Raw genomic sequence first — 12947 nt, forward strand, 5'->3', positions numbered from 1 at the left:
GCGATCATCAGAGGCTTTTACCTTTAAAAGCATTTTTTTGGCTGAAGAAAAAAATGCTTTTAAAAGTAAAAAAAAAAAAGCCTCTGATGATTGTACGACTCAGTTGGTCAAGGGGGGGGGGCAGGGATTTTTGCTACTGGTTCTCCGAACCATCCACCGCCATCACTACTGGATCGGGCAATCCGGTCCGAACCGGGAGCATTTCACCCCTGGTTTTGGGGGTTTTGATTTACCAAAGGAAAACCCGGATCTCTCAGATTCGGTTTTCCCAGATGTGCCAGTTTACCTATTCTAGTAAATAGAACTTTGAAAAAATGCTTGCTTCAGGGTTTTTACTTGGAGTTGGGGTTTTTCTGGAACACTGACACATATACAATTAGCAATTGTGACCTCAAGGTCATTCCCATATTGCATGATTTTAAAGGCTATTTACCCATTATAAATCATCCCAAAGATGCTTTTTCCAAGAGGCAACTAGACTTTGTTTTTTCTTTGAAGACGTTTCACTTCTCATCCAAGAAGCTTCTTCAGCTCTGATTGAATGGTGGGGAATGGAAGGATTTATACTCCTTGCAGACAGCTGGTCATTTGCATCCTTTTATCTAAAGCTCTAAAGCGTGGGCGTTAAAACTCGTGGCGTCACATTGTCGTCACATGACGTATCACAACTGTTTTCCCCTTTGCTAAAACGGGGGTGGGGGTGGCCAGTGCGTGACACATCCGGCCTGTGGGCCACGAGTTTGACACCCCTGCTCTAAAGAGATTTTATCTAACTCTCTAAAGACTGCAAATGACCAGCTGTCTGTGAGGAGTACATATCCTTCCATTCCCCACCATTCAGTCAGAGCTGAAGAAGCTTCTTGGATGAGAAGTGAAAGGTCTTCAAAGAAAAAACAGAAAGTCCAGTTGCCTCTTGAAAAAGCACCTTTGGGACAACCATGACCTGGATGACTGAGAATCTCCATAGACAGATACTCATTATAAATAACCAAGGATCCTTGGCTTGTGCCTGTAATTTTTTGATATGAGCAAACCAACCTCTCAGTAAGGGAATTATAGTATTGGAAGGGCCTCAAAGATCATCTTGATTAGGCTTTTGCAATTTGAAGGAAAACTAATTAAGAAGTGGCTGCCCAGCTGTTACGATCATGACAACTTTCCATCAGAAGTTCTGCATAACAACTGGCCGCAGAGCAATAAATCAGTCTCCAAACTGGACACTAGTCAGTTGTGTCCACTTTTGGGACAAGAAGAGAAAAACAGAAAAGGGGTGAGATATGCCAGTCTGTTCGTCCTTCAAAACAGACAAATAAACCACAATATGTTTGTTATTGGTGAAGGTGGCAGTAATAATCAAGATACAGAATTCAGGGTTGTACCAGTCTACCCTGACAATCCAGCCTTTTTGAGAGTCATCTACCTCCAAATCAGTATCTATTCACACACACACACACTATATTTTATAGATCAATATTTAGCAAACAAGTAAAAACTTTATTAGAAGTTTTTTTTGTTTTACTTAAGATAGTTTAATTATTTCTTAAATAAAAAACCTCACATTTATTTTATACTTTTTATATACAAATAGATAGAAAAAGGGAATGGCAGGGTGGATTAGGTGGTGGAAGATATTGCTTCATTGCTAGTTCTTCACTAGCTGCACAAGGGACCAACCGGGGGAAATGAAGTGGTCAGAGGAAAGGATCTTCCCATAACGGGTCAAGGAAGATTTGTGCAAAATATGCTGGGATTGTCCATGTTGGGCCCAGAGAGCAAATAAGGGCAAATTCAAGCCAGATGAAACAGTTCTTTGGATTTCCACGTTGCTGCAACTCCATCCTGTCCTAGCTTTGCTCCTTCAGATGTCTCAGTTCACCACAGCCACTGGTTCTCCTTCCTCAAAATACTTGCGGTCTCTTGAATTCACCCCTGATAGTCCTGAAATCGAAACATCATCTGCAGGAGAAATGCAATTCATTAGCCAGAACTTTTCCACATCTCCCCACTTTAAAAAAAAAAAAAGTATAGGTAGTCCTTGATTTACGACCACAACTGAGCCCAAAATTTCTGTTGCCAAGTGAGAGGGTTAAGTGAATTTTGTCCCATTTTACGACCTTGCTTGCCACAGTTGTTAAGTGTATCACTGCAGTTGTTAAGTTAGTCACACGGTTGTTAAGCGAATCTGGCTTCCCCATCGACTTTGCTTGTCAGAAGGTGATCACATGACCCCGGGACACTGCAACCGTCATAAATATGAGTCAGTTGCCAAGTGTCTGAACACCCGCATGGCCATGGTGGCGCAATGGTTTGAATGCAGTATTGCAGGCTAATTCTGCTGACTGTTGGCTGCCAGCAATTTGGTAGTTTGATTCTCACTGGCTTAAGGTTGACTCAGACTTCTGTCCTTCTGAGGTGGGTAAAATGAGGACCCACATTGTTGGGGGCAATTATGCTGACTCTGTAAAGTGCTTAGAGAGGGCTGTAAAGCTCTGTGAAGGTGTATATAAGTCTAAGTCTAAGAATGCGGCCGCGCGGGTAGTGACGGGAGCAGCCTGGCGCTCCCACATAACACCACTCCTGCGCGAGCTGCACTGGCTCCCAGTGGTCTTCCGGGTGCGCTTCAAGGTGTTGATCATCACCTTTAAAGCGCTCCATGGCTTAGGACCTAGTTATCTTCGAGACCACCTGCTGCTACCGACGACCTCTCATCGACCCGTGCGCTCCCACAGAGAGGGCTTCCTCGGGGTGCCATCAGCCAAACAATGTAGGCTGTTGACCCCCAGGGGGAGGGCCTTCTCTGTGGGGGCATCTACCCTATGGAACCAGCTGCCCCCTGAGATAAGGAGAATCCAAGACCTCGGTGCCTTCCGCTGTGCCCTTAAAACTTTCTTTTTTCATCAAGCCGGGCTGGCTTAACATATTTTTCAATTTTTAATTTTTAATTGGTTTGTCATTTTAAACTGGGGCCAAATTAATATATATTCTTTTAATTGTTCTTAATGTTTGTATTGTATGTTTTTATCTGGCTGTACACTGCCCTGAGTCCCTTGGGAGAAGGTGCGGTATATAAATTTGAAATAAAATAAAAAAAATAAAATAAATAAGTGCTATTGCTATTGATCACATGACCAGTGGTTTGTAAGTGTGAAAAACGGTCATAAGTCACTTTTTTCACCACTGATGGAATTTCAAATGGTCACTAAATGAACTGTTGTAACTTGACGGCTATCTGTAGACTCTTACCCGTTACATCCTTCGCTTTAATGGGTGTCTGCAGCTTAAATACACAGCCGGATTTTTGGAAATTATTTCCAAATATTTTACAAGAGAGGTCTCCAACCTTTCCCGGTTTTGCGGACTGGCGGGGGTGGGGGTGGGGGGTGGAGAGAGAGGATGTTTCCATATGAGCGGTGAGTGAGCACAAATGGAGCTGTGTACGTGCGCTTGGCTGCCTGTTCCATGTACAAGTGCAGCTGTGTCTACTTTCACTTGCTGCTTCCGTGACCTGGTTCTGAACGGGTCACGGGCCGGTAGTGAGCCACGGGCCGGGGGTTGGGGACTCCTGCTTTACAAACAGGGACTGTAAGAGGCATCTGGATTTTCCATTTGTGTGTGTCTGTGGACATTTAAATTTGCATTAAGAGCAAGCTTCATAAGTTACATCAGGGATCATGTGACTGGGAGAAAGACCGGAACAGTTGCGAACATTAGAACATTAGCTCAGCAGCTTTAAGAGCCGTGGTGGCGCAGTGGTTAGAATGCAGTCCTGCAGGCTACTTCTGCTGACTGCTGGCTGCCAGCAATTTGGCAATTCGAATCTCACTAGGCTCAAGGTTGACTCAGCCATCCATCCTTCCGAGGTCGGTAAAATGAGGATCCAGATTGTTGGGGGCAAGAGGCTGACTCTGTAAACGGCTTAGAGAGGGCTGTAAAACACTGTAAAGTGGTATATAAGTCTAAGTGCTATTGCTATTATGAGCCACTGCCCAACAGCATCTCAAGGCATGCCCTGAGGAAACTGGGAGTTATTTCTTTTCTTCTCCATGGACCTGGCCCATTTTTATCTTCCTTTTGCTAACTTCTCCCCCCATGCAGGTGGACTGCTGAATCTAGTCCTGATGGGTTTGTTCTCCTATGTTGTGCCATGTGCTTATGAAGTGGTTGTTTTGTTTCTCCACCATCCAGTCAGAGCTGAAGAAGCTTCTTGGATGAGAAGTGAAACCTCTTCAAAGAAAAACCAGAAAGTCCAGTTGCCTCTTGAAAAAGCACCTTTGGGACAACCATGACCTGGATGACTGAGAATCTCCATAGACAATTGTGGTTGTAAGACAAGGGCTATCTGTAGTTACATCTGCACTTCTCTGCTTCCCTCTCTTCTATCTTTCCCACCACCCTATTTTCCCATCGGAGCAAATCCTACTTACGGAAACGGATGCTGATTGGCCAGATCATGATGCTGGCTAGGAACAGGGCAGCCACTATTGCCATGCCTCCAGTAACCGAGACCATTACCCAATGGTAGAAGGTCACACAGCCGTTGCAACAGAGCTGAGTCCTGGATTTTGTGAAGGGTGGGGATGGAGATGGGAACAGAGGGGGGGAAATGCAACATGAAGGTAAATATTAGGTTGTGTACACTGCTCTTACACATGGAGGCTCTCTCTTCAGAACCCCTGGTTAAGCAAAGCTGGCAATTCTACTGGAGAACATAAATACCTTGTAGGATCAAAACCAAAAATTGGATGGAGCTACATTTCTCATTAGTGCCATTTCAAGAGTCTTGCTGAGCCTACTACGAATGCCGTTCCTCAATCACTGTTATTGTACACTCTATGGTAGACTGCTTTGTCACATGGAGGATTCCCCTCAACTATGGTATCTCTAACACTCCCTCTTGAAATTCCCCTCTCCAAAAGGTCTCAATCCAGATATTAAAGATCAAGATATAATATGGTTTGTAAACATAATGTAGGCAGTGATGCAATATGAAAACTGAACTACGGTTTGATCAACCATAGTTTCCACTTCTAATATATTTGTACAGGGTCCATATACCAGTATTTGATTTAAGGTTTGCCTTAATGCATAAACTTAATCGTAATGGTTTGCAACCACATTGGACAGCCTAATGGGTACTACAGTCCAGCCAATTATGGTTTATTAAATAAACTATGGTTAAGCAAATCCTGATTTAACACAAGATGTAAAGTATGTAATGGGAAATACATGCTGAGTCCAGCATCATTCAAATGGGTTTAAAAAAACAACTATCCCACCTGGCCTGTTCTGACCAGCAGAAGCATTTCTCCAAAAAGTACCCTCCATTTTCTCTGCCCTTTGGGTCAGTGATGTGCCAAAGTGTTAAATCACCAACCTTCTTTTCACCAACACTAGCTGTCTCACTGTGGCCCACCCTTCACTTACGGGCATGGATGCAGGTCCTGGATAATCATCACCGACAATCCGTTGGCGACTTTATCAGTGAAGCTCATGGCCCCGTAGACAAATGCGCCGCTGTGCTATCGGAGAAAATGAGCCACAGATGCATCAGGACCACCTGAGTGGCTGCCAGGTCTCACCCTGGACAGAAAGCAAAACTTTGAAACAAAAAGAAGAGGCAAACCTCAAAATAGTTCTACAGTATAGTACAGAGGTGTCAAACTCAATTTAATTGAAGGCCACATCAGGGTTGTGTTTGATCTCGGGGGACTAGGCTGGGCATGGCCAGCATGACGTCACTCGTGTCGGGGGCACCTGTGGTGGCCCAAGCGCTCTGCCAGTGAAAATGGGCTCCCGGGCCCCGTTTTCGGCTGTGACGGCTTCCTGCAGCCCTCTGCCAGTGAAAACGGAGCTTGGGACTGAAAATGGGGCCTGGGATAGATGCGCGTGGCCCTCCCAAGCTCCATTTTTTCTGGCAGAGGCACCGCGGGATGGTCCTTCACTGTTTCCAGGATGGCCCCTAGGGCCAGATCAGGATTCAGCCCATGGGCCTTGAGTTTGACACCCATGGTATAGTACCATTCTGAGGCTTGTATTCTTTTTTTTTCTTTTATGTTTCTTCCCCCATAGCACTTGAGGAGGGTCTTTGCCTACAGTAATGTTTCTCGTTCTCAGCAGCTTTAAGACGTGAAGACTTCAACTCCCAGAATTCCTTAGCCAGCATTCCTCAGGGAATTCTGGGAGTTGAAGTCCACACGTCTTAAAGTTCCTGAGGATGAGAAACACTGGTGCACTGGATGGCAATAAACCATTTATTTCTAAGCTTCTCTGAAAGTGCCTTCTGTCCTTCATATTCCCCTTCCCATAAAAAAAAATAAACAAGTGGCCTTACGTATTTCTAAAAATAAACGAAGCGTTATATTATGACACCCTAAGACTCGAAATACACTTTGCCTTTTAGTCCTCATAACATTTTTTAGTCAGAGGTGGGGATTGTGAAAAAATACTGCAAACGATATACAGCCCACGAGCCACACCTAATTCAGTGTGACAGACAGTGACCACACCTAATTCAGTGTGACAGACAGTGACCACAATGGTGTGATTAAAGTCCCACCACCTTTTCACGTGCATAAAAAGGGGAGGGGCTTTGATCATGTCATTATGGCTGCCATCTTGAATCTCTCACCTCTCCGGACATCTTGAATCTCTCGCCTCTCCCAGGGGGAGGGCCTTCTCTGTGGCAGCACCTGCCCTCTGGAACTATTTGCCCCTGGAGATATGGAGGATATCAGATCTCCGGGCTTTTCGCCGCGCCCTAAAAACTTTTCTTTTCCATCAGGCAGGGCTGGCGTGAACCCCCCCCCCCCATTTTTGAGATATTAGATTTTTAATTGTTTAATGGGTTTTAGTCGTAAGGTTCTTAATTTTTTGGCCAAAGGATATAATTCTTTTAAATTTTTAACTTTTGTATTGGATGTTTTTTACTTGGCTGTGCACTGCCCTGAGTCCACCAGGAGAAGGGCGGTATACAAATTTAAATAAAATAAAAATAAAATAAATAAATAACCTTGGCCACATCTTTGGCATTGTTCCCTTGAAGTTATCTTTGGAGCACCAAATGAATCACTCTTGTTTACGATTCAGAAATCCCACATTGCTTCTTTAAAAAATGTTTTTTTCTGCTTTTTTAAGGATTAGCATTGATTTTTCACCCAGTTCCTAAAACAAGGCTGACTCCATCTTTTACACAAGGTGCTTCATACCGTGTGGGGCCCAATGAGATCAGCTGTCATGGAGAGGGATGTTACCAGGATGGTGGCTGACCCGGTCCCAAGCAGAACAGCAGCTCCATATATCTCTACGCCGAGTCGCTCAGCTATGGCCACCCAGGAGGCAAAGGCCAAGATAATCATCAGTCCCAGGAAATAGGTCAGCTAACATGGAAAAAAATTATTTTCACTTCTAAAACATGGATGCATTAATCACTACTACACAAAATATTCATTCAACACTTATGGAAGTTCTCGGTCATCCAGCTCATGGTTGTCTGATAGGTGCTTTAAAAAAAGACAACAAAATCAAGAAAGACCAGTTGCCCTTCTATAAAAAACACCTCTGGGTCTACTTATTCAATAGCATCCTTTAAGTCAGTGTTTCTGAACCTCGACAACTGGAAGATGTGTGGACGAGTATGCTAGCTGGGGAATTCCACATCTCTTAAATTTGCTGAGGTTGAGAAACAATGTTCTAATAGCTAAGAATTTCTCCAGGTTTTCTATAGTCAAGCATTTTGTCTTTTGGACAAAAGCCTACCTTTTGCAAAATGCTGGAGAGCATCATGTTGAAAAAGGAGGAGAACACAGTGCAAGCAAGAGCTAGAATGCAAAAAGGAAGCACCATTCTTTTTTAACAGCACAACAATGACAGCACTTGCAAATGAATATAGCTCAGAATACAACTTCTGTAAGCTGCCTGGAATCATTGTTAAGTGAGATGGTGGCCATATAAAATTTATAAATAAAGCAGACATGTACAATATAGTATTTACAGTTGTCAAGGCATCTATGACAACTGAAAATTATGATATGTTCTGCAAGAATTAAAGATAACCCTTTTCTAAAAAGCTCAAAATTTAGGAAAGCATATTATTCTTGCAAAATAAAATCAAGGGGAGATTGACATCTCAAGATAATTTGGGAAACATGGTTTTACAAATCCTATTTTTATTGGGGTTAGGGTTGTTGCATAAATTTGGTAACATTGGAAGAGTTGGCTGATTTCTGAAGTCAGCTTTCAGCTGGTATCTAAACACCTGTGTGGAAGTGTAGAAGGAGTGGCAGAACCTACGGGAGGAGTTAAAAGAGGGATTAGCCTAGAATCCCTATGTAGTCACAAACGAACTAAGTCCAACCTCCCTTGAATTCCATGGACCCTTATCTAACTCCAAGCATGTGCTAAGCACTAGCTGCATAGATTCCTTTGCATAGACATTTTTTTTTCTTTTAACCTGTAATCCCTTGCATTGGGGTGGAGTCAGGGTGACTGAATAGAGCTGAGCGTTTACTGACTGGATGCCCTTCCTGATGCCTACGTGGAGTTCGCAGCAGATATTTTCTCTTTGCGCCCAAGGAGATAAATATCTGCTGCTACCTAAAATCGAACTCACAACCTCCTGATTGTGAGGCGAGAGCTCCATCTCTAGGCTACCAAACTGCTCATTCTGTGCACAGACATGATTAGCAATAAATCAGTTTCATATGACCTTCACGTATGGATCTGGCCCTTTGCACCTGGACAGGAAGAGATCAATTGGATTTCCTAGTGTTTTTCCCATAAATTGTTCTGACCTAGGCTTCCTTAGAAATTAAACAGCACAAACTTAGTCCCGACAAACCTCTTTAATTCATACGGCTGTAAATTACTTTCATTTACAGTCCACAAGGCTTGATAAACAGTCTTTCAGAAGAAGGTTATCAACACCCACCTATCTCACATGGAATGCTGCCAAAGAGCTCATTTCCAGATACAGGGCAAGACCAAACTTGGCACAGAGTCATAAACAGAAGTTTCAAATCTTGAATCGGCCAGCTGAACTAATTGCTTCCTGCAAAAGCTCATGTCCCGTTCGCTTCTCTTTTATGTCTTATGGGAGAGGCCAATCATCTCCAAGCCTTACTCCCAAGTCGACCCTATTTCCTTAATTTTTTCTGTCTCCTAGCAGCTCTGCACATGCGCACACTGGGAACAGGCTCACGCTGTTCTTCTGCCTCGCTGATGTGAGACTCCGGAGATTCCGGAGGCAGCAAAGAACTACAAGATGGCCCTGGCCCCCTCTCTGCCTCCAACTCAGAGCCCTTGTCCGAGCCTTCCCCAGACTCCAGGACTGGCCCACATTCCTCCCCAACCTCCTCACTGTCTGAATCTGCTGCCAGCTCTGCTGGACACTGGTGGGCCACAACATAAATTTCCCATAAATTTCAACTTGGCTAATGCAATTTCTGCACAGTCAGAGGTGTTTGAGTATGGAAGAGACCTTCCTGGGAGTCAGTGAAGCGGTAGTTGTAAGGACACCTGGCAGGAAAGCCGAATTTTCCTTTAGGGCTGCAAACATTGAAAAAAAAAAGGCTGGGAGTACTCACATTTCTGCCAATCCGTTTGTTCACAGGTTTCATCAAAAAGGAGGAGAGAAATCCACTAATATACATCACCAGGGGGATTGTGGCAATGTATTTCTATAAAAAGGCGAGAGAAAAGGGAGTAAAACCATTTAGGTTCTTCCTTTGGGGAAGCAGATAAGAAAACAAATGCAGCCTACTGTTGATCAAATCCTATCCCAACAGTGGTGGCTTCCGCAGAGGGCAAGGGCCTGGAAGATAGACATAGACCACAGGTAGTCCTCGACTTATGACCATAATTGAGTTCAGAATTAGGGTGGTAATTGACAGCGATCTTTAAACAGGTAAACATTGTGACTGTGCCCAATTTTATGCCCTTTTATATGGAGGTCATTAAGCAAACACTGTGATCATTAAGCAAATGCAACCGTTGTTAAATGTTAGCCAGTGGATGTTTTTTTTGCCAGAAACTGGAAGTAAATGTCAGTTTCTGACAAAAAAAAATATATGCCAAAAATCGTGGTCACATGGCCACAGGACACAGCACACAGTCCTAAATGTTGGCCAGTTGCCAAGCAACCAACATGTGATCACATGACCATGGGGGTGTGATCACTGGACCTTTGAAACCTGGTTGTAAGTAGCTCCAGGGAGGTTTGTTGGAACGACAAGCAGTTGCTAAGCAACCAATCGTAAGGGGAGGACTACCTATAATTACAACCCTCAGATAGAACTGGGATACTATAGGTTCAAATTTCTACTCAGCCCCAAAGCTTTAGAGCAGGGGTCTCCTACCTTGGCAACTTTAAGCCTGGCAGAATTCCAACTCCCAGAATTCCCCAACCAGCAAAGCTTTCTAGGAGTTGAAGTCCACCAGGCTTAAAGTTGCCAAGGTAGGAGATCCCTGCTTCAGAGCAATGTTTCTCAACCATGGCAACTTTAAGTGTGGATTTGCTGGGGAATTCTGGGAACTAAAGTCCACACATCCTAAAGTTGCCAAGATTGAGAACACTACTTTAGAAGATCATTTTTGGCCAGTTACAATGACCCTGTGAATTAGGATAAGCCTCAAGAGAAGCTGGGGGGGAAAAGACAGTAGGGTTAAATCTACGTAAAGCTGCAGCCTTCTAAATATTACTAATACTTTCTGCAAATTAAATTTAAGTTAAATGACACATGGCTTAAAAGTGTGGATGAATGCTGAAATCTCTCATAAGAGCTTTCATATGGAAACATTCAAAATCTCAATGTGAGGCTAGGAAAACATCACCAAATTAAGTACTGTTTGGGAAAGAGGATCCCAGACTATTGGATGACACTGAATAAATGATGTCCAATACCCTCGCAAAATAGATCCTTGAACACAATAATTTCTTAATTAGCATAACACTAAGTAATACCAGGCATTAGCAATTCTGATGTTTGAAATTCATTGGTTTGCATTATTCACTATTTTGTTACTCAGAGCTTCTGAAATCACGGATGAGGTTTAAAAATTGTATGAATCAGAGGTGGGTTTCAGCAGGTTCTGACCAGTTCTGGAGAACCGGTAGCGGAAATTTTGAGTAGTTCAGAGAACTGGTAGTAAAAATTCTGACTGGCCCCGACCCCATCTATTCGAGTCCCAGCTGATCGGGAGGAAATGGGGATTTTGTAGTAACCTTCCCCTGGAGTGGGGTAGGAATGGAGATTTTATAGTATCCTTCCTCTGCCACACCCACCAAACTAAGCCACACCCACCAAGCCACACCCACAGAACCGGTAGTAAAAAAATTTGAAACCCACCACTGGTATAAATGCTGGGAGACTCGAGCTGCCTCCCTCAAGAAGCACCTGAAGACTATTGACCACTTCACTTCTCCATCTCTGGAGCACAGCAGATGACAGAAGTTGATCTAAAACTTATTAACTAGACAATATAAACCAAACTTTCCTCTTCCCAAAGATCATACTTACCTTTGGAAGCAATAGTGAATTGGTGAGGTACATTGCAATGTATGTCTGAGATAGGTTGACAATGAGACGGGTGGACATGTACAGCATCGCCACCTGGAGGCAGAAAGTGGTATTATAGATTCACATACCTCAGTGCACTGATGATGTTACCTAATTTGGGTAATGAAATGTTTGCAAGAAAACAACCAAGCTCAGAGAGCACCAAGGACCTCTCACTTAGTATCATAGAATCACAGAGCCAAGTTTGAGAAACACTGCTGGCTGGGGAATTCTGGGAGTTGAAGCCCACCCATCTCAAAGTTGCCAAAATTGAGAAACTTTTTCTAGAATATGTGTAGTTCACAGAAGTCATGATAAAGAACTGCTCTGTAAAGGTGATAGGTAAAGGTAAAGGTTCCCCTTGCACATATGTGCTAGTCATTCCTGACTCTAGGGGGCGGTACTCATCTCCATTTCAAAGCCGAAGAGCCAGCGCTGTCTGAAGACGTCTCCATAGTCACGTGGCCAGCATGACTAAACACCAAAGGCGCATGGAACGTTTTTACCTTCCCACCAAAGGTGGTCCCTATTTTTTCTACTTGCATTTTTATGTGCTTTCAAACTGCTAGGTTGGCAGAAGCTGGGAGAAGTAACAGGAGCTCACCCCGTTACGCGGCACTAGGGATTCGAACCGCTGAACTGCCGACCTTTCAAACGACAACCTCAGAGTCTTAGCCTCTGAGTCACCACCTCCCTTTAAAGGTTATATGCTTTCCCAGTTTGGAAAAGAAAAGAAATAATGGCAGAAATTTGGACTAACTGAGATAAAGAGATAAAGACAATGCAACTGTTTCTCTGCTCGCATTGTTTCCATTCTGGGTTTAGAATTACATCTAATGTGTAAGGCTAACCAATTAAGGAAGAGAACATTCTGAGGGATTCCAGATATGTCGTTCCCCTTCAAAACATGCAGACTCTTCTCTGGCCTATGTTTCTCCAGAGGGCAATTCCTGGAATTAAAACCTACACATCAAAAATGGATTGAGGCAAAAACAATTGTTTCAAATAAAAGAAACTTATTTGGGGGCTGGATCAATTCTGTTTTGGATGATGTATTTCTGTTAAAACTGTTAAAATGCCAAACGGAATGGCAGCGTTTGGAAAGGGAACAGAATGTTTTGATTTTTGACTTGGCATTTTATTTACATTTTGTCAGAAACATCAAGCCCATCTTTTCCAATATATGCCTGCCATCAACCCTCTATAGCAGTGGTCTCCACACTTGGCAACTTTAAGACTTGTGGACTTCAAGTCACAGAATTCCTCAGCAAGCCATGCTAGCTTGGAAATTCTGGGAACTAAAGTCCACAAGTCTTAAAATTGTCAAATTTGGAGACCCCTGCTCTATAGCATGGGCCAATAGCTATACTGGCCAGAGATGACAGAGTGTATAGT

At 43.4% G+C, this 12947-nt stretch overlaps 1 protein-coding gene across 3 annotated transcripts in view; it reads right to left on the reverse strand.

Moving 5' to 3' along the window:
• Positions 1–1510: 1510 nt before the first annotated feature.
• Positions 1511–12947, reverse strand: part of MFSD12 (major facilitator superfamily domain containing 12) — a 41204-nt gene continuing 29767 nt past the window's right edge. The window contains exons 5-10 of one of the 3 annotated variants that reach the window (XM_070943666.1): positions 11514–11606; positions 9582–9674; positions 7206–7376; positions 5425–5519; positions 4425–4555; positions 1511–1956 (exon numbers count right to left, since the gene is read on the reverse strand). In XM_070943666.1, the coding sequence (XP_070799767.1) occupies positions 1868–1956; positions 4425–4555; positions 5425–5519; positions 7206–7376; positions 9582–9674; positions 11514–11606 (672 nt within the window). In that variant the 3' untranslated portion in view covers positions 1511–1867. Of the gene's footprint in view, positions 1957–4424; positions 4556–5424; positions 5598–7205; positions 7377–9581; positions 9675–11513; positions 11607–12947 lie in introns of those variants that run through there. The other 2 variants (XM_070943671.1, XM_070943678.1) reach the window with 2 other exon arrangements.

Source organism: Pituophis catenifer, unplaced genomic scaffold (genome assembly GCF_029215685.1).
Source record: "Pituophis catenifer annectens isolate HBS135680 unplaced genomic scaffold, rPitCat1.0.hap2 SCAF_1, whole genome shotgun sequence".
Classification (NCBI taxonomy): domain Eukaryota; kingdom Metazoa; phylum Chordata; class Lepidosauria; order Squamata; family Colubridae; genus Pituophis; species Pituophis catenifer.